A 20,817-nucleotide genomic window follows, 5' to 3' on the forward strand; every position below is an offset into this window, starting at 1 on the left:
GAGGCTCCGGACTGAGGAGCGTCATTGTAGGTTCCGGACTAGGGACCGTTGTTGCAGGCTCCATGCCTTGGATCATCAATACAGGTTCCGTGCCATGGATCATCACTGGAGGCTCCGTGCCATGGATCATCTCTACAGGTGCCGGGCCATGGATTATCCCTACAGGCTTCGTGCCATGGATTATCCTTACAGGCTCCGGGCCATGGATCATTACTAGAGGCTTCGTGCCATGGATCATCTCTACAGGCTTCGGACCATAGATTATCACTGGAGGCTTTATTCGTGAAGCTGGAACAGGTCTCACCGGACTGGGGAGACGCACTGAGGACCGAGTGCTCAAAGCAGGCACCGGCCGTACTGGGCTATGGAGGCTTACTGGAGGAAGAGTGCGAGGAGCAGGCACAGGACGTACTGGGCTATGGAGGCGCACTGGAGGTCTGGAGCTTAGGGCTGGCACACCCCGTCCTGGCTGGATGGTTATTCTCGCCCAGCAAGGGTGGAGCATTGGTACAGGCCGAACTGTGCTGCGCTGGTGAAAGGGGGGTACCGTGCGTAGAGCAGGCGCAGGATAACCTGGGCCGAAGAGACGCACTGGAGACCAGATACGCTGAGCCGGCGCACTTCTTCCTGGCTGACGGCCAACTCTAGCACGGCAACCATGAAGAGCTTGTACCGAGCGCACCGGGCTGTGAGTGCGCATGGACGACACAGTGTGTATCACCGCATAACACGGTGCTTGTTCAGTCACTTGCTCCCCACGGTAAGCACGAGGCGTTGGCTCAGGTCTTAAAACCGCCTTAGCTAATCTACCCATGTGCCCCCCCCCAAAAAAAAATGTGGCCGCTGCCTCTCGGCCTCCTGTTGCCTTCCTAGCCGTTCCTCCCAGTATCGCCGTTCCGCCTTCGCTGCCTGTATCTCCTCCGGCGGGTGGCGATACTCTCCCGGCCTTGTGCAAGGTTCTGCCCTATCTAGGATCTCTTCCCAGGTCCAGTCAAATCGGCCCACGCTGCTTGGTCCTTTGGTGGTGGGTAGTTCTGTTATGGCCGTCATATGAAGGGGACCAAGGCGCAGCGTGTAGAGTGCTCATCATTATATATTTTAATGGAAATGAACACTAGACAAAATAACAAAATGACAGCCAACAGTTCCGTCAGGTTTACTAACTAAACAGAAAGCAACTACCCACAAAAACAAAGAGAAAAACAGGCTGCCTAAGTATGGCTTCCAATCAGAGACAACGATAGACAGCTGCCTCTGATTGGAAACCATACCCGGACAAACATAGAAAACTAAACATAGAATGCCCACCCACCTATCGCACCCTGACCTAACTAAACAGAGAAAACACAGCTCTCCTAGGTCAGAGCGTGACATAATATATCCTGCATCATATCCCCCCACGATACCTTCCCCCATTTCTACCCCCCACGGACTTGAAACCCCCCCACCAAATTAAATTAACCCCCCCACAAACTACCCTAAAATGGTTTAATCCCTGTTTAGGTTCGTGCTACGGTTAGTCTAGGCAGTACGCTTGTATTTGATGTGATGATATGTGAGGTGAAAATATTGTATTTTCTTTGTGATTTTATAGCAAGTACATCAACGATTTGTAATATGCTGAAAAGAGGCTAAAGTAAGTTCATATTTTTCAGGCAATGAGAGCAGCTATCTTTGACTTTGTTTACTTGCTTCTTATAGTGAATGACATTCTGGGATTAGGGAGTTTTCGCTTGTCAAATGTAAACAAACATGGCAGCCATCATAAAGATTTTATCTGCTGTTAGCTTAGCTGACACATATTTATTTTCTAAACAACACTATATTAGTATCTTGTGCTCACCAGAGATGTGGTACATTGTAAACTAGTCTAGCTGTTAGGTCGCTAACTTATGTTTAGTTTTTTTGTCAGCACAACCTGTCATTTAGACTGGTTTATGGAATGAGTTTGGCTGTGGATGTGTTCTGTGTGATGCTTGGATAATGAAGTTCGCATTAATCTTTTACAATAAAAGGTCAAATTGAGGAATAAAGTTTAAGACCTTTATTTTCCATCAGTACAAAAAAATATTTAGATGCTGTTCAGACAACAATGGTGTTTAGATGCGTTTGTTGTGTCATACGTTCTGTTGCTACTGTACCAATCAAGTATTTGAGATTGTACACTGCAGGGACCACTCAACAATGATCACAAATACGTGATTGTATGCGTCAAAGGGTTAAATATTTCAAAGACTAAAAGCACTGTATCATTCACTAAACCCTAAACTTCAACTTAATATTGTGATGAATAATGTGGAAATTTAGCAAATTGAGGAGAATAAACTGCTTGGCGCAACCCTGGATTATAAACTGTCATGGTCAAAACATATTGATACAACAGTAGCTAGGATGGGGAGGAGTCTGTCTATAATAAAGCGCTGCTCTGCATTCTTAACAGCACTATCAACAAGGCAGGTTCTACAGGTCCTAGTTTTGTCGCACCTGGACTACTGTTCAGTCGTGTGGTCAGGTGCCACAAAGAGGGACTTAGGAAAATTGCAATTGTCTCAGAACAGGGCAGCACGGCTGGCCCTTGGAGGTACACAGAGAGCTAACATTAATAATGTGCATTAATTATATGTCAATATCATCCTGGTTCAAAGTGGATAGAATCCATCACTACTTACTTGTATTTGTGAGAGGTATTGACATGTTGAATGCACCGAGCTGTCTGTTTGAACTACTGGCACACAGCTCGGACACCCATGTATACCCCACAAGACATGCCACCAGAGGTCTCTTCACAGTCCCCAGGTCCCCAGAACAGACTATGGGAGGTGCACAGTAACTACATAGATCCATGACTACATGGAACTTTATTCCACATCAAGTAACACATGCAAGCAGTAAAATTAGATTAAAATAAACAGATACAAATACACCTTATGGAACAGCGAGGACTGTGAAGTAAAACATACGCACTATACACACACGTACACATGGATTTTGTGTTTTAGATATGTGGTAGTAGAGTAGGGGCCTGAGGGCACACACTTAATATGTTGTGAAATTTGTTGTAATGTTTTTAAAATTATATAACTTCCTTAATTTTGGCAGCAGCTAATGGGGATTCATAATCAATACAAATACAAATACACAGAGGAGAGGAGAATAGAGGAGAGATCGTAAAACCCAAACCCAGCCGAGCCGAGGCCACTACAACAGCAGGACTGAGAAGTTCTGACCCATGTAGCCGGACCAAAACGCACACAGCAGTCAGTGATGTTAAGTAGTGGTGTGCGTGCGTGCGTGCGTGCGTTCGTGCGTGCGTGCGTGCATATGTGTGTGTGATGTGATACATTCTCCATTAACCTGTTAGGGCTAGGGGGCAGTATTTACACGGCCGGATAAAAAATGTACCCGATTTAATCTGGTTACTACTCCTGCCCAGTAACTAGAATATGCATATAATTATTGGCTTTGGATAGAAAACACCCTAAAGTTTCTAAAACTGTTTGAATGGTGTCTGTGAGTATAACAGAACTCATATGGCAGGCAAAAACCTGAGAAGATTTCATGCAGGAAGTGGCCTGTCTGACAAGGTGTCGTTCTTCTTGTCTCTGTTTATTGAAGACTGAGGATCTTAGCTGTAACGTGACACTTCCTACGGCTCCCATAGGCTCTCAGAGCCCGGGAAAAAGCTGAACGATATCGAGGTAGCCTCTGGCTGAAACACATTATCGCCTTTGCCAAGTGGCCGATCAGAGGACAAAGGGCTTAGGCGCGTGCCCGAGTCGACCCAGTGATTTATTTTCTTTCGTCTGTTTACCTAATTGCAGATTCCCGGTCAGAATATTATCGCTTTTTTACGAGAAAAATGGCATAAAAATTGATTTTAAACAGCGGTTGACATGCTTCGAAGTACGGTAATGAAATATTTAGAAATCTTTTGTCACGAAATGCGCCGTGCGCGTGACCCTTATTTACCATTCGGATAGTGTCTTGAACGCACGAACAAAACGCCGCTGTTGGAACATAACTATGGATTATTTTGGACCAAACCAACATTTGTTATTGAAGTAGAAGTCCTGGGAGTGCATTCTGACGAAGAACAGGAAAGGTAATCAAACTTTTCTAATAGTAAATCGGAGTTTGGTGAAGGCTAAACTTGCTGGGTGTCTAAATAGCTAGCCCTGTGATGCCGGGCTATCTACTTAGAATATTGCAAAATGTGCTTTCACCGAAAAGCTATTTTAAAATCGGACATATCGAGTGCATAGAGGAGTTCTGTATCTATAATTCTTAAAATAATTGTTATGCTTTTTGTGAACGTTTATCGTGAGTAATTTAGTAAATTGTTAGTAAATTCGCCGGAAGTTTGCGGGGGGTATGCTAGTTCTGAACGTCACATGCTAATGTAAAAAGCTGGTTTTTGATATAAATATGAACTTGATTGAACAAAACATGCATGTATTGTATAACATAATGTCCTAGGATTGTCATCTGATGAAGATCATCAAAGGTTAGTGCTGCATTTAGCTGTCTTCTGGGTTTTTGTGACATTATATGCTAGCTTGAAAAATGGGTGTCTGATTATTTCTGGCTGGGTACTCTGCTGACATAATCTAATGTTTTGCTTTCGGTGTAAAGCCTTTTTGAAATCGGACAGTGTGGTTAGATTAACGAGAGTCTTTAAAATGCTGTAAAATAGTCATATGTTTGAGAAATTGAAGTAATAGCATTTCTAAGGTTTTTGAATATCGCGCCACAGGATTCAACTGGCTGTTACGTAGGTGGGACGATTTGGTGCCACCTGCCCTAGAGAGGTTAACAGAGGGGCTATCCAGTCCTGATGCTCTGTATTATAATTCATTCACTGTCACAATGGGGACTGCTGCACTTTGATGTAGCACTGGTACTAGATGGAGTCCTGACTGTACTGCGCCGCAGTGCTGATTCAGAAGGGTTGGGTTAAATGCGGAAGATATATTTAAGTTGAATGCATTCAGTTGTACAACTGACTAGGTACCCCCCTTTCCCTTTACCTCATATCAGCCCAAAATAACATTCTGATCAAAGACCCTCTGCATTTCAAACGATGGCCATGCCACTGTATTTGACTCAAACAACCCACATATGAGCAGAGCACATTCCACCCACATGTCTATTCACTACAGGTGTGTGTGTGTGTGTGTGTGTGTGTGTGTGTGTGCGTGCGTGCGTGCGTGCGTGCATGCGTGCGTGCGTGTCTATGTGTGTGAGGGCAGACTCTCTTTGTGTCATCTCTCTGTGCTTATTTAACAAAAGACTCCACTATGCAAGTAACATTTTGGGTGCATACGTAAATTCAGTCATCAATTTTTATACCGTAACACAATCCATGTTGTATAGAGCGTTTTGCATGAATTCCGACTCTTTCAACTTGCAACAAAACAATTATCATATCTAAATGGCTAAACTTTGTTTCACCCAGTCAAGTTCGGTTTCTGTGCAATCCTCAGACACTAGAAGGCAACCAAACTTTGGTTCATCATTTTACATCACGTATTGGCTACACAACACGTCTATTAGCTGACAAAGGACAGCCATCATTACGCACCAATGAGACGGGTGGTGTTCACTTGATTGACAGTCTCTTGGTTCAATGACCACCGATCATTTTGAAACATAGCTAGCTAGATTGCCAATGAGCTGGGCTTTACATGAGTATGTGATGGCCCTTTGTAGGAGTAACAGCCATTGACTTATGCACTCACTTTCTTCTACCAAGTTTTCTCAAAACTTAAAAAGTACAACATGGCTACTAAGAGTATAAACGCTGAATCGAACTTCAAGTATATACATTTGGATGAGATTATTGTAGAAATTGACCGGGAGAGTGACATGAGGAGTCCTGCGCGCAAGAAAGATTGGAAGGAGGGGGTAACCTTACTTTTTTAGATCAGTAAGTAAAATACGTTTTTGCTTGTCGTGCTAATCCATTTTTTAAAAATGGTTTCATATTCATGTAAGATATTTGTATTTGATTTCTATATATGAGGCACACAATATATTAGTATAGTCTATGCATCTTATTGCCTATTGATCCACATATTTCATTATAGCGATTGTGTTCCCTATACTCTATATATTATATATGTTTATAGATATGTGTTGTGTATTTTTTCACCCCCTGCTAAAATAAAAAATAAAGGTTAAATAAAATAAGTAACAGTAAACTTGTGTTCTAACAGATTTTTTCAATAGTGGTAGGGAGTAAGATTACTTGTGGGAGCCAACTTCAAACAACACATTCAAGTCCATCCCCCACTCATTCAAATGTAGGAACTGGCTTCTCCAGTCTGACCCCTCTGCTCTCTCTGGCTCCACACCCACCCCACCCGGCCATTTAGAGGTGTGAAGGTAAGTACCTTTTTTGTAGCGAAGCTAATGATCCATCATGTATTACATTCCTGGGAGTGTGTAAACTTAAATGTTTTATTACCATAGCATTTTTGTATGTTCTCTATAGTTATGTACTTGGGATTTTATCAGTTGACCAATTCGGCCACTTGGGTACATTTGGGCAAACTCATGAGGGACACCTGGGAGACTTGATACAAAAAATTATGAAGAGCTCTCATTCTTGAATGTATCAGTCTGAAACTTTGCACACACACTGCCACCTTCTTCTGGACAACATCTAAAGTAGATTCCTAGGTCAATGTATGGCCTTTCTTTTGCATTTCAAAGATGATGTAAAAAACGAACAAAAAACAAGTTTACCAGGTCTAATGTGTTATATACTCCTACATGAATTTCACATTTCCACAAACTTCAAAGTGTTTCCTTTCAAATAGTATCAAGAATATGCAAATCCTTGCTTCAGGGCCTGAGCTACAGGCAGTTAGATTTGGGTATGTCCTACTTCAGGCATGCTTTTCAAAAGCAGCCTCTCTACACTTTACTGAAAGGCTGTCATTACAGGAGCTTAGATACACACCTTATCGGCACACACACACCAGCGACTGACTCTGCCATGACTGGGCTCCTCTGAGACACACACACACACACACACTCTGGTTGCCATGGCCGTCCCGACTGTGGACCACAGATTAGGAAGGAAAATGAGAGGGGTGATATTCTATTGAAAGGTCAGCATAGGAAGATGTGAGCAGTCACACACGCACGCACGCACGCACGCACGCACACACACACACACACACACACACACACACACACACACACACACACACACACTGACCTCCCCCCCAGACACACACATAGAATCCACCTTCACACCCACAGACAGCCATGATGTCCCTCCACGCCTGTTACTCGGTCTTATTGATAGGGTTGCTAGGGCAAGCTGTGCCAAGCAATGTGTTGGGGTCTAATTATAGTGTGTGTGTGTGTGGGTGCTTGTGAGCCTCACGCAGGGAGACACTGGAGGACATAAGTCCAAAGCTCCGGAAACGGGCTGATGCAGAGGGTACAGTAAATGAGAAAGCGAGAGGGAGGTAGGGGGAGACCAAGGGCAGACACGCAGTTGTAACAGGTAGGTATAGATCATATCAATGAGGCTATCACCCCACAGCACGGACCAGATAAACCCACTGTAATCAGCATCAAAGCACTTTGTAACACACAGGCCTATTCTACAGACAGATAGAGCTAACAATTTGGGTCTAACTGCAGATGAACCACACAGTCAGGTACTGGAGGAGACTTAGCTAAATACAAACAAACCTATCAAAACAAACTGACATCTTAGTACTAATTCTAGTTTCAGCCTGGTCGGTAATTTACTAAGTCTGAAGAGAACCCAGTCACTTACTGGACATCCTGCAATGATCCAGCCACGCAGTGAAAACGCTCAGGGACGGTCTTCCACTCCTTGGCCATCTTGACCATGCCGCCAGCGTCCAGCACACCGTAACCAAACAGGTGGTTGAACTCCAGGCCCACGCCGTTCCTCCGCCACTGGTGCACCTCGTCATGAAGCTGGTTCCTCTTGGAGGTCAGCACAGAGAGGTGCTGCATGTCCCTCCACGTCAGGTTGGGGCTGTGGGGTGAGGAGGGGAGATGGAGGGAGAGGAGAGTTATATGTGTGTACCAGGTGTATCAGGCATTAGGGTTACAATATAAGCGTTCAACACTACAGTACTTCACAGACAGGGGCAGTAGATGATAACATGTTAAAGAATCTATTCTATTCACCTTGATAAGCAAGCAAGCTATCAAAACCACCCATCTACAGCACAGCACAATACAGGAAAGTATCTGATGGAGTGGAGCGGCAGGTTAGAGCGTTGGACTAGTTACCGAAAGGTTGCAAGATCGAATCCCCGAGCTGACAAGGTAAAAATCTGTCGTTCTGCCTCTGAGCAAGGCAGTTAACCCTAGGCCGTCATTGAAAATAAGAATTTGTTCTTAATTGATTTGCCTAGTTAAATAAAGATAAAATAAATAAAATCCAGCTACATCTACTTCTAGATCACAAAGTAAGGGAAATGATCAACACATCCAATAGAAGAGACTGAATGGATTCTGGTGCATTTTGTCATAAAAGTGATGAATGGAATGAAGGTCTGATCTCTTGATACACTTTGATGATAACACCTCAGATGTGTGAACATTAAAGAGTCTGCTTTGAGACGGCTGGCAGCACGTCTCTACTGCTTATCTCTACTGTGGAACAACAGTTTTATTCTGTGCTGACTCACTGAATCCTAACACCACACAGTCCAAGTGTGTTTGGCCAGTAAAAAGGGTCTCGGCACTCACTAACACACACCAGCTTTATACCTCTAGCCAGTGCTAGCATCCGCTGCCCCTGACACTAACATCATTATTGTGTGTTAAGCAAACAGCTTCTCTTTACACAGTCCTGGTCTGTGCCATTGGCTAATGGCATAGAGAACAAAAACACCAGCCCTTAATATGACAAAAAGGCTGTCTGAGTTAAGAGGATTGAAAACGATTGGGGGCACTGGGTGAAACCTGTCTAGAAACCCTTGTACTTGCATCTTGTACTTGAGATAGAATGTTCAGAATATACTACTTTTATATCGTTTTTTGGAACTTATCCCAGTCTTCCGGGAGCAGCTGGAGCCTGGCCTAGCTCTGGTCTGAGGCAGGACTCCACCCTACATGCTCCCATAGTATCTAAAGTAACTATCAAGTCAAATCTATTATATTATTCAGATCAAATGTGCCATTTGACTCATTAGCATATGTTTTACATTTTCAAGACCATAAGCAGTAAATTAAGCTAAGTTTTCACATCGGCAGTGAATTCATGATGTATGAAATGAAAGACTTGTAAATGTTGCTGTTGCCACAGTGTAATCTTTGTTGAACATAATAAAACCCTAAAACAAAACAATGCATTATTAATTATGGATTTTATCATCGTCTAAATGGGCTGAGGTATTTGTCCGGTTCACTCAGCAACATCGTGACATACGCGTCCCGGCTGACTATGCTGGGAGAACACTCCACCATCATCTTACATCACCAGCTAGCGCTGAGTCGCTCTGGTTCATGTATATGGGCCATTCGGTAATTTATAAAACATGAACGTGCACTTTGGGCCAAATCTACAATAGAAACCTTGTGTTTCAGCCATGTAACGAGGTATAAAGAACACACGCCGGGCCAAATATGATTTGTATCCCTGGCACGAACACAGAGACTTAGTAATAACTGGGCAAGACAACGAACAACTTTCCCTTTTTTTCATGGTGTAGGTCTGTTGGCCTAATGGTAGCTTTGTTTAATAAGTGATTCTGTGAAGAAGGAAGATATGAAGTGTTCTGGAGAGAAGGATAGAAACGGAGGGGGGAGAGTGAGAGAGAATATGGGAGAGAAAGACAGTGAAGGGAGTAGGTCGTATGTAATGAGACAGCCAAGGTTTCAGTCAGTGTGGAGCTGAAGTTATGAAACACATCTCATCCATGTTAAGAGAGTTAGAACAGCAGTAGCCATATTCTCCTCTGATTGTAAGACCTTCAGACACTGACCAGTAATGTGCGTTTGTGTGTGTGTGTGTGTGTGTGTACATACTTGGCCTCCAATGCCAAGGCAAACACTCCGGCTGCTTCAGGAGCTGCTGCTGATGTTCCAGAGTGGCGCAGGGTGCAGTTTCCATATAGGTCTGTGGTGGCCTGGTATAACACAACCATTGAAGACTGTAATCATATCAGTGGGATAACAACATTCAATGAGAGGAGTGGAGGGGAAAGTGGAGAAGAGAAGACTTCAAAAATGCAAATTATTCAGTAAACGTGATTCATAATGTGTAATTTAATTACAGATAATCAGAGATAATATACAATTAGTCAGAGAGAGAGAGAAGCACACGAGGGAATTCCTGTCTCTCTCAACCGTCATTGGCTTCCTGGTGAAAGTCAAAATACCAAATACGATTCTCATATTGGAGAGAGACATCTCTTGAAAATCAATACACAGAGAGGGGGATTTATTTGTCAGAATATTCTCTATGATTGAGTAGCCTTGACTGAACACGATCAAATCACATTGTATTTATATAGTGCTTTCTTACAAAGTTGCCTACGAATTACAGAACAACAAAACAATAGGAGAACAAGCTACCGTGGGGCAAAGTGGCAAGAGAAAACTCAAAAGAGTGAGTGAAAGGGATTAGTATGACCATCAAGGTCAGATGGTCTTTTCTTCTCTCTCTCTCTCTCTCTCTCTCTCTCTCTCTCTCTCTCTCTCTCTCTCTCTCTCTCTCTCTCTCTCTCTCTCTCTCTCTCTCTCTCTCTCTCTCTCTCTCTCTCTCTCTCTCTCTCTCTCTCTCTCTCTCTCTCTCTCTCTCTCTCTCTCTCTCTCTCTCTCTCTCTCTCTCTCTCTCTCAGAGCATTTATCTAAGGCACAGATGATTCACACATTGTTCTGTGATAACTCTGCCCGGTGACACAATTCCCCAGATAAATACTGAAATAACAACAAAGCAGACAGTTGTAGCCCATATGTCTCTGCTAAGTCATTGTCCCAATCCTCTACTCTGATGACAGATATGAAACAGTCATAGGGTTGTTGAGCAACTGGCTTGTCTTCTAGACCCACAGATCCTTTCAGGGACAGAGTTTGTTCTCAATATTTCTTCTATGTATTCTGAAATGAACAATAACCTGAACAAATCCCAGACCACATACAATCTACAAATGGGGAACAATAGTAAAATGTACTGTGTCTTGTCTACATCTTCCTTAAAGTAAAATCCTATTTTATTCTTGTATGTCCTGTTTGACAGTAAGCAGAGATGACAAGGATTTAACAATCTCCCTCCTTCCAGTCCTCTTTTCTATCTTCTTTTATTATCCATGAAAACTAAACCATGAGGAGACATTAATCAGGGACCACTAGATTGTGAGCTGTCTATCTCAGTGCCTGATACTTCGAGGACCCCAGATGTTCTTTGTTACACTGTGTTAGAAAGAGGGATGTATAACTGATCACACATCTGCCCCCTCAATCTCCACCTGATATTTCACACCCCCAGTGAAATCACAGGCTTATAACCTCCCCTGTCTCATCCCAGAGCTTTTCTTCTGCTGAATGTGCTGACATACATTGAAATAAGGAATAGATTGAATACCGTGTTTCCATCTCTGGGGATTGTTCAAATGAAAGAGAATAGAACAATCCCTCAATCAATCACAGAGAAAGACTGCATACAACTAAGGACAGGTATTCAGTCTTCAGTGAATAGTTAATGTCTCATAACGACACAGAACAATGGAAAGTTGGCTGAAAAGACCATATCATTATGCAACCTTGTCTTTGTAGGGTTGGATTCAGGGATAGAAATCATACAAATCTGAGCGTACTCAATGTACTCAGACTGAGGATAACAATGAGATGAACTTGGTCAACCACACACACATGCTCTCTTTTTATTTTTCTCTCCCTCTGTCTTTCACACTCTTTCTCCCACACTCACCACGCCAGCTTCAGGGTTCCTCTTGCGCCCATTGCTGAAGGTGGATGCGAGGGTGGAGGAGCAGCTCTCGTCGTACAGAGCCGTACGGCCATCGTTGATGGCTGAGTTGATGGAGATGGTCCACATGCTGGAGGCGTAACCGTCACAGTTACAGTCGTCATAGCTACCGCCGTCTCCAGATGCCCACACGTAGATACTGCCTTTCCCTCCTCGGCCCTACGAGACAACACATCAACTGACTTCAGGATGTGTGATAGTGGTAGAAACAGTGATAGTGGTAGTTCGAAGCAGTACATTAGCAGTAGTGCTGTAGTAGTAAAACTAGTTACATTATTTTACAATGTTCCAACAGTTATCATACAAACTGCTAATAATGATGATTACAATCATGCTATACTGAAAAAAGATAGAAACGCAACATGCAACAATTTCTAAGATTTTACTGAGTTACAATTCCTAGAAGGATATCAGTCAATAAAAATAAATAAATGAGTCCCTAATCTATGGATTTCACATCGCTAGGCAGGGGAACACCCATGGGTGGGTCTGGGAGGACATAGGCCCACCCACTTGGGAGCCAGCCCCAGCCCCAGCCAATCAGAATTAGTTTTTCTCAAAGGGCTTAATTACAGACAGAAATACTCCTCAGCCCCACGTGGTCTGTGGTTGTGAGGCCGGTTGGACGTACTGCCAAATTCTCTAAAACTGACATGGTAGAGAAATTAACATTAAATTATCTGGCAACAGCTCTGTTGGACATTCCTGCATTTAGCATGCCAATTGCACGCTCCCTCAAAACTGTGGCATTGGGTTGTGTGACAAAACTGCACATTTTAGAGTAGCCTTTTATTGTCCCCAGCACAAGGTGCACCTGTGAAATGATCATACTGTTTAATCAGCTTCTTGATATGCGACACCTGTCAGGTGGATGGATTATCTTGGCAAAGGAGAAATGCTCACTAACAGGGATGTAAATACATTTGTGCACAAAATTTGAGAGAAATAAGCTTTTTGTGCATATGACAAAAAATGTGATATTTTATTTCCACTCATGAAACATGGGACCAACATTTTACATGTTGCGTTTATATTTTTGTTCAGTATAATTCAACATTGCCTGACCATCCCTACAACTGCCACTATGACTATTACCACTGTTACTATTATCAAATAATACAGCAAAAAATGGCTAATTTGTTTATTTGGATCCTATTAGCTTTTAAACAAGCAGCAGCTACTATTCCTGTTGTCCACAAAAATCACAATACATGACAAGTAACAAAACACTGACACACTGATAGACAAGAAAAGTCACACAAATTTAAAATAAAACAATATACAAACAATGAAACCCCAAAAAAGTATACAAACAATACAACTAAATCATAGTGTGTGTGTTAGAGTGTGTGTTTGTGTGCGTGTGTTTGTGTGTGTCCCCTCACAGTCCCCTCCATTCCATGAGTTGTTTTCTAATCATTTTTTTTAAAGGTTATTTTGTTGTTTGCTTGAGTAATTGGAGATGGAAGGGGGTTCCATGCGATCATGACTCTGCATAAAAATGTCAGTTGCTGTGAATTCGTTTTGGACTTGGGGACTGTGACGAGACCCCTGGTCGCATGTCTTGTCGTGTTCTGTATGTATGGGTGTCTGGGCTGAATGTTATTTGATTATGCAGACAATCTGGAATTTTCATCACAGTATTATTTCCCATAAAAACTAAAAGAGAAGTTAATCTCTTGTCAACCCTCAACCAGAAAAGACTGGCATGCATGTTGTTGATGTTAGTTCTGTATGTGCAGTGTGAAGGAACATTTTATGTTTGTGCTTTTCTAATAACCAATTCGACTGGGTTCATGCAAGTGACTGATTGATTGTGCCTGGGAGGAATCCTCACTATCAGTATAAGCAATTTGGCAGTACGCCCAGAACATTGCTTTGACAACGGAAAGGGCTATCTCCGTTTTAAGGTCTCAGCTTTGAGAGAAGAAGCCTCGTGAGGTATTGGTCGGTCACATGCATGATCCAAATGTAAATTTTGAATGAATTATGAATAATGAATAATGTAAATCATGCATATATAACTTGTCTGTGTAAGCAGTTTATAAGACAACTAATGGGACTGTCCCGACGGAGCTCCCGACCAACGTGCAATACGGTGCATTAGGTTTGTTGGAAACTCTCCAACTTGCTGTCAATAAAAAATTATTCATTTAATATTGACTTCAGGGGTCCCTGGTGGTCATTTCCACGACAGCAGTTAAGGGCAATGTGTGCTGCTGTTTTGAGACAGTTGCAGCTTTGCTGTCTTTCTTTGCTGTACTTGACCATATTACCGGACAGTAATTCATAGGGGGGTTTTTTCGCTTTGGTACTATTTTCACAAGTATGGGGTAAAATTTCCCAACTCTTAGTACAAAACTCAAAACATCAAAAAGGCTGTTTTTTTCTAAACGTTAAGCACCTTTTCCATTGACTAAGTACAACATCACACAGTAACTTTTTCAGCAAACCTAATCAGTGTTTCATCTAGAAATAACTTTCATATAAAGTAATTGCCTTTCACAATGCAATGCTCACAATACTTTTCATATGATTCTCTTCTCATTTGTTTAAATACATTTGACTGTCACTTAATCCAACTGTGCTTAATGGTTAATCACTTAACTGTTTGGTAAACCTATAGATTTTAAACTGGTTTGTCTACTATAAATGGACATTTAGAACTACAGAAATAAAATGTGTGTTTGTAAAGTATAAACATCTAAATGACATGTATGATGTACAGCACTTTGAGATATCAGCTGATGTAAGAAGGGATATATAAATACATTTGATTTGATATGCTAGATGATAACCATACATAATGACTACTTGTTATTGCTAATTGATTTAACATTGTGCTAAGCACAGTGGGTCATCATATAAAAGGGTGTGTGTGAACACTTGCAATGTATTTCAACATGGAGCAGGATAGACAGTAAGAGGGAGGAAGAAATCAAAGAGATCGTGGACAAGAGGCACGTCAGAGAGGTGGGCATGGGACCCATCAAACAGGTGGGCATGGGCCCCATTAAAGAGGTCAAAGAGGTGGGCATGGGCCCCATCAAAGAGTTGGGCATTGGACCCGTCAAAGAGGTGGACATCAGAGAGAGGGAGGCAGATGGCAGGGAACTGGCCACCTGGCCATCGTCGTTGACCATGTGGTAAATAAAAGCCTTACCCTGGCAGAGGCTGACAGATTAGTGCACCCCAATCTGAAAAGATGAACTGTAAATTCCATCATGAGAACATTTATCCAAGAAAACTGGAAAGTCTGCAGGATATGCACTATGCTTGACCATTACATTTACGGTAAATTACATATTGTAATGCATGAAAAATCACAAAACATGTTACAGTATTCTTACAGTATGATCTATTGACAGTTTTACCCTCAGAATTGACAGAAGACCCCATGGTGGTGGCTGTGAGCTGACCGACCAGCAGGGGTGGGCAGTGGTAGAAATGGTGGGGGCCAGGAATGACATACAACTGTCCAAAATAAAGCAGGCTACCTTTGCCAATGTGGCATCCCTCAACCTACCAACAATCGCCCACCTTTTGAAGAGTCACCAGGTATCTATGAAACACATTTACCTGGTGCCTTTTGAGAGAAATAGTGACTGGGTGAAACAACTGCAGGCCAAGTATGTTTAGGTAGATCATCACCGATCCTCCACCAAATTTCACAGTGGGTGCAAGACCTAGAGAGGCCTACAAGCCACAGTGTCTCGCACCCACTGTGAAATTTGGTGGAGGATCGGTGATGATCTGGGGGTGCTTCAGCAAGGCTGGAATGGGGGGACGCATGAATCAAGCCACGTACAAGGTTGTCCTGGAAGAAAACTTGCTTCCTTCTGCTCTGACAATGTTCCCCAACTCTGAGGATTGGTTTTCCAGCAGGACAATGCTCCATGCCACACAGCCAGGTCAATCAAGGTGTGGATGGAGGACCACCAGATCAAGACTCTGTCATGTCCAGCCCAATCTCCAGACCTGAACCCCATTGAAAACCTCTGGAATGTGATTAAGAGGAAGATGGATGGTCACAAGCCATCAAACAAAGCCGAGCTGCTTGAATTTTTGCACCATGAGTGGCACAAAGTTACCCAACATCAATGTGAAAGACTGGTGGAGAGCATGCCAAGACGCATGAAAGCTGTGATTGAAAATCAGGGTTGTTCCACCAAATATTGATTTCTGAACTCTTCCTAAGTTAAAACATTAGTATTGTGTTGTTTAAAAATGAATTTGTACTTATTTGATACAAATGAATGCGTGCTAAACGTTGTGTTTTATTTTCATTCATTTAATTTCTTACATTTGATTACAGACAGCACACCTATGTTGCAATTATATCTGAAAAACATATATACAAATTGGCATGAATGATTGTAGATGTCTTCATTGACCACACTTTTGATTACCCATTATATAGATATTATGGAAATTATAGATTTTCTGTCGATTTTGTTGGGTAATGTAAGTGTATTGCCTAATGTGAAAACAGTAAAATTTACAGTACTGTAGCATATTACTTTCAACATTTCTAAGGGCAATTTGAAATGTGTATCTTGCATTGTTTGCTATTTGATTAACTGGTAATTAAAACGAGAAAGATATCATTATGTTGCATTTAGATGATTAAGACAAATTTCTCATTACATTTCACAATAAATGCATATTTTCAATCAATGGTTGTGTGGTGAGAGATGTTTACAATCCAAATGAATGCACAATGACAGGTTTTGAATGAAAGACTGGCTGCGTTACAAGTATGACCAGTTTGAAATTTTGTACTAAGAGTTGTGACAATGTATCACATACTTGTGAAAATAGTATAAAAGCGATTTACAAAAAAAACTAAGATGGGAGAAGACCAGAGCCTGAATAACTAGTAGTTGATTTTTGTGTAAAAAATTCAGAATATCTTTTTATGACAGTATCGCTCCCCATCTTCACAACATCTTTGTCAATATCACTTGCCCATGATAATTGACCATCCAATGTTATACCTAGTAGTTTAGCTTCCTCAACTTGCTCACTGATCACACACTTTATGTACAACTCCAGTTGAGCTTTAGATCTTAATTAAGAGAATGTTTTGAACCAAATACAATGCTTTTAGTTTTAAATGTATTTAAGACCAGTTTATTATTAATCACCCATTCTGATACTGACTGTAACTCCTTATTTTGAATTTCAGTGGGCTCACTGGCTTTGGGTGCTGACATGTCGAGTGTGGAATCATCTGAACACATAGTCATTCTAGCTTTGTGTAAGACCAATGGAAAATCATTTGTAAAAATAAAGAAGAGTAATGGCCCAAGGGAGCTGCCCTGAGGGACACCGCACTGTACATATGTGATGTTAGAGAAACTTCCATTGAAAAACACTCTCTGGGTCCTATTGGATAAATAACTTTCCAACCATGTGATGGCAGGTGATGTAAAGCCATAGCAAGTTAGTTTTTTAATAACAATTTATGATCAATAATATCAAAGGCTGCACTGAAATCTATCAGTACAGCTCCAACTATCATCTTATTATGCATTTCTTTTAAGCAATCATCAGTCATCTAAGTCAGTGCAGTACAAGTTGAGTGACCTTCTCTGTATGCATGCTGAAAGTCAGTAGTTAACTTGTTCTGTGAAAATAGCATTGTATTTTGCCAAACACAATCCTCTTCAGTTTACTAAGAACTGACAGCAAGCTGAGTGGGTGGCTTTTAGAACCAGCAAAGGGTGCTTTCCTATTTTTAGGCAGTGGATTTACTTTAGCTTCCATCCATGCCTGTGGACACACACACTCCTTCAGGCTTCAGTTAAACAAATAGCAAATAGGGGTGGCAAGACAGTCTGCTAACATTCTCAATAGTTTCCCATCAAGGTTGTCTATACCTGGTGGCTTATCATTATTGATGGATAACAATAGTTTTTCCACCTCTTCCATACTAACGTGACCATATTCAAAACAGTAATCCTTCTTTTCATTAGTAGATCTTTTATACAAAAATATGATGATCAATGTTGTCATCTCACTTCTGAGTTTTTCCACTTTATTAGTGAAATAGTGATTGAAATGATTGGCAACATAAATAACCCATCAACTTCAATGAATGATAGAGATGAACTGGGTTTTCTGCAGTTGATATAATTTAATGTAATCCAAAGTATTTTTTCATTGTGTTTTATGTAATTTATCTTTGTTTGGTAATATAATTTATTTAAATTTTTGTTAAGTTTAGTCACAACATTTCTCAATTTACAGTATGTTGAGCAGCCTGACTTGTTTGCCACCTCTTTTGCATTTTGCTTTAAGCAGTTTTCACAGTTAGTGCAGGTGCATGCTTGTCAACAATTGGTATGAATCCTTTTACAAATACTTCCAGTGCTAAATTTATATTCACTTCCTCATACACATCAGACCAACAAACTTTACATTTTCATCAAAATAATCCTGAGTAAACATTTTGTATGATCTCTTATAAATGACTTTAGGCCCAACCTTTGGCACTTTGGCTTTTCTTGTTATTTCACAATGTTATGGTCACTACAGCCAATGGAAATGTATTTTGCTTTGGAGCAAAGCGCTGCAGCGTTAGTGAAGATATCAATACAAGTGGATGTCACAGATCCAACACTATTGGTATGCTCTCTAATTGGTTGAGTGATAACCTGGGTCATATTACAGCTTCCTCTTGGGTCACAGTTACAAGCTTCCTCTTGAGAGAACAGCTAGTTGCTAACCAGTCAGTGTTCAGGTCACCCAGGAAATAGACGTCTCTGTTAACATCACACACATTATCAAGCATTGCACACATACAGGTTTATCCAAATACTGACTGTTAGCACTTCGTGGCCTATAGCAGCACCCCAAAAAAAGAGGCTTTAGATGTAAACTTGCGACCACAACACTTCAACAACATTTGACATGAGATCTTCGCTAAGTTCACAGGAATAAGGCTCTGAACATTTACAGCAACACCTCCCCCATAGGCATTCCTTTCTGTAGATGTTATATCCTTGTATTGCTACTGCTGTATCATCAAGGGAATGATTTAAGAGAGTTTCAGAGATGGCAAGTTAATTAATGTTGATGTTAACAAGTTAATGATTTCATTAACATTATTTCTAAGGCTACATATATAAATATGGGCTATTCTTATCCCTTTCCTTGGTAGTTTATCAGCGATAGACATAAATTGGAGACAACATAAATAAATGTGTGTGTGTGTGATGTTAGGCTGAAACTACTGACCCTGAGGCTCTCTCATTCCTCCCAGGCATTTGGGAGGGAAGGTGGACAATGAGCCTGTCATAGCGGATGTAAGCAATGTTCTCTTGCTCTCTGGCAGCTTTCATAGTTGGGTTAAGTTATTTCCGCCTCTGGATGATCAGATTTGATGGTTTTTATACCAAGACCTGTAGCTACCTTGTCAGAGAGACATCCATAACGGTATCATGTAGAGAAACACCAGTGTCAAGCTTTTAGTTTGTAGTTTATTTTCCTCAAGCTCTAATACCTGACACATCTTTGTGTTATGATAGCTCTCATCCTCTGTTGCTGACAATCAGTTACATAAAGAACGCGAGAAAGAGGAGGTGGGAGTTTGAAGAGTCGTGCAGAGGAAAGATGTTACAGAGGGAAAAATATGCATGTTGGAGAGGGAGAGAAAGACAGTCTTTTATTCACTCCAGCAACAGTACAGATAAAGTGTATTTTAGTGCTAGTGTCACAAACCAACCAAAACAAATCTCAGGTTTAGTCAAAGCACTATAATTGTTTACTCATTAGCTCTAGCTGTTGAGCTAATAATGTGGAGAGATGTGGGAGGGAGCCATTCCTGGTTGTACAAACAAATACCAGAGCTGTATCCCACTGGGCACAAACTGGTTGAATCAACATTGTTTCAACTTAATTTGTCAACGTATTGTGACGTGGAATTTATGTTGAAATACATTGGATTTGAAAAAAGGGTAGCATTTCTACCACCAGATTGTCATTATGGTAACCAAATGTCAACATACACAAACCTTATATAAAATATGTTGAATTTGTTCCTTTAAAACAACGTCAGATCTTCAACATTATATCCACTATCAGAAAATAAAAAGGAAAAGAAAAAACAATACAGTTGAAGTCAGAAGTTTACATACACCTTAGCCAAATACATTTTGTTTCACAATTCCTGACATTTAATCCTCGTAAAAATTCCCTGTCTTAGGTCAGTTAGGATCACCACTTTATTTTAAGAATGTGAAATGTCAGAATAATAGTAGAGAGAATTATTTATTTCAGCTTTTATTGCTTTCATCACATTCCCAGTGGGTCAGAAGTTTACATGCACTCAATTAGTATTTGGTAGCATTGCCTTTAAATTGTTTAACTTGGTCAAACATTTCGGGTAGCCTTCCACAAGCTTCCCACAATAAGTTGGGTGAATGCTGGCCCATTCCTCCTGACAGAGCTGGTGTAACTGAGTCAGGTTTGTAGGGCTCCTTGCTCGCACACACTTTTTCAGTTCTGCCCACAAATGTTCTATGGGATTGAGGTCAGGGCTTTGTGATGGCTTTTCCAATACCTTGACTTTGTTGTCCTTAAGCCATTTTATCACAACTTCGGAAGTATGCTTGGGGTCATTGTCCATTTGGAAGAACCATTTGCGACCAAGCTTTATCTTCCTGACTGATGTGTTGAGATGTTGCTTCAATATATCCACATAATTTTCCTTCCTCCAAAAATATTGATATTTTTGTACCTGTTTCCTCCAGCATGTTCACAAGGTCCTTTGCTGTTGTTCTGGGATTGATTTGCACTTTTCACACCAAAGTACGTTCATCTCT

The 20,817-nt window shown here is 41.3% G+C and overlaps 1 protein-coding gene across 1 annotated transcript in view; it reads right to left on the reverse strand.

Moving 5' to 3' along the window:
- The window catches only part of pcsk2 (proprotein convertase subtilisin/kexin type 2), a 74,324-nt gene that overhangs the window by 8,660 nt on the left and 44,847 nt on the right, over positions 1 to 20,817 (reverse strand). The window contains exons 9-11 of the mRNA XM_029752739.1: positions 11,933 to 12,148; positions 10,030 to 10,130; positions 7,799 to 8,026 (exon numbers count right to left, since the gene is read on the reverse strand). Coding sequence (XP_029608599.1) covers positions 7,799 to 8,026; positions 10,030 to 10,130; positions 11,933 to 12,148 — 545 coding nt within the window. The remainder of the gene's footprint in view (positions 1 to 7,798; positions 8,027 to 10,029; positions 10,131 to 11,932; positions 12,149 to 20,817) is intronic.

The sequence above is a fragment of the Salmo trutta genome, chromosome 5 (assembly GCF_901001165.1).
Source record: "Salmo trutta chromosome 5, fSalTru1.1, whole genome shotgun sequence".
NCBI classification, from domain to species: Eukaryota; Metazoa; Chordata; class Actinopteri; order Salmoniformes; family Salmonidae; genus Salmo; species Salmo trutta.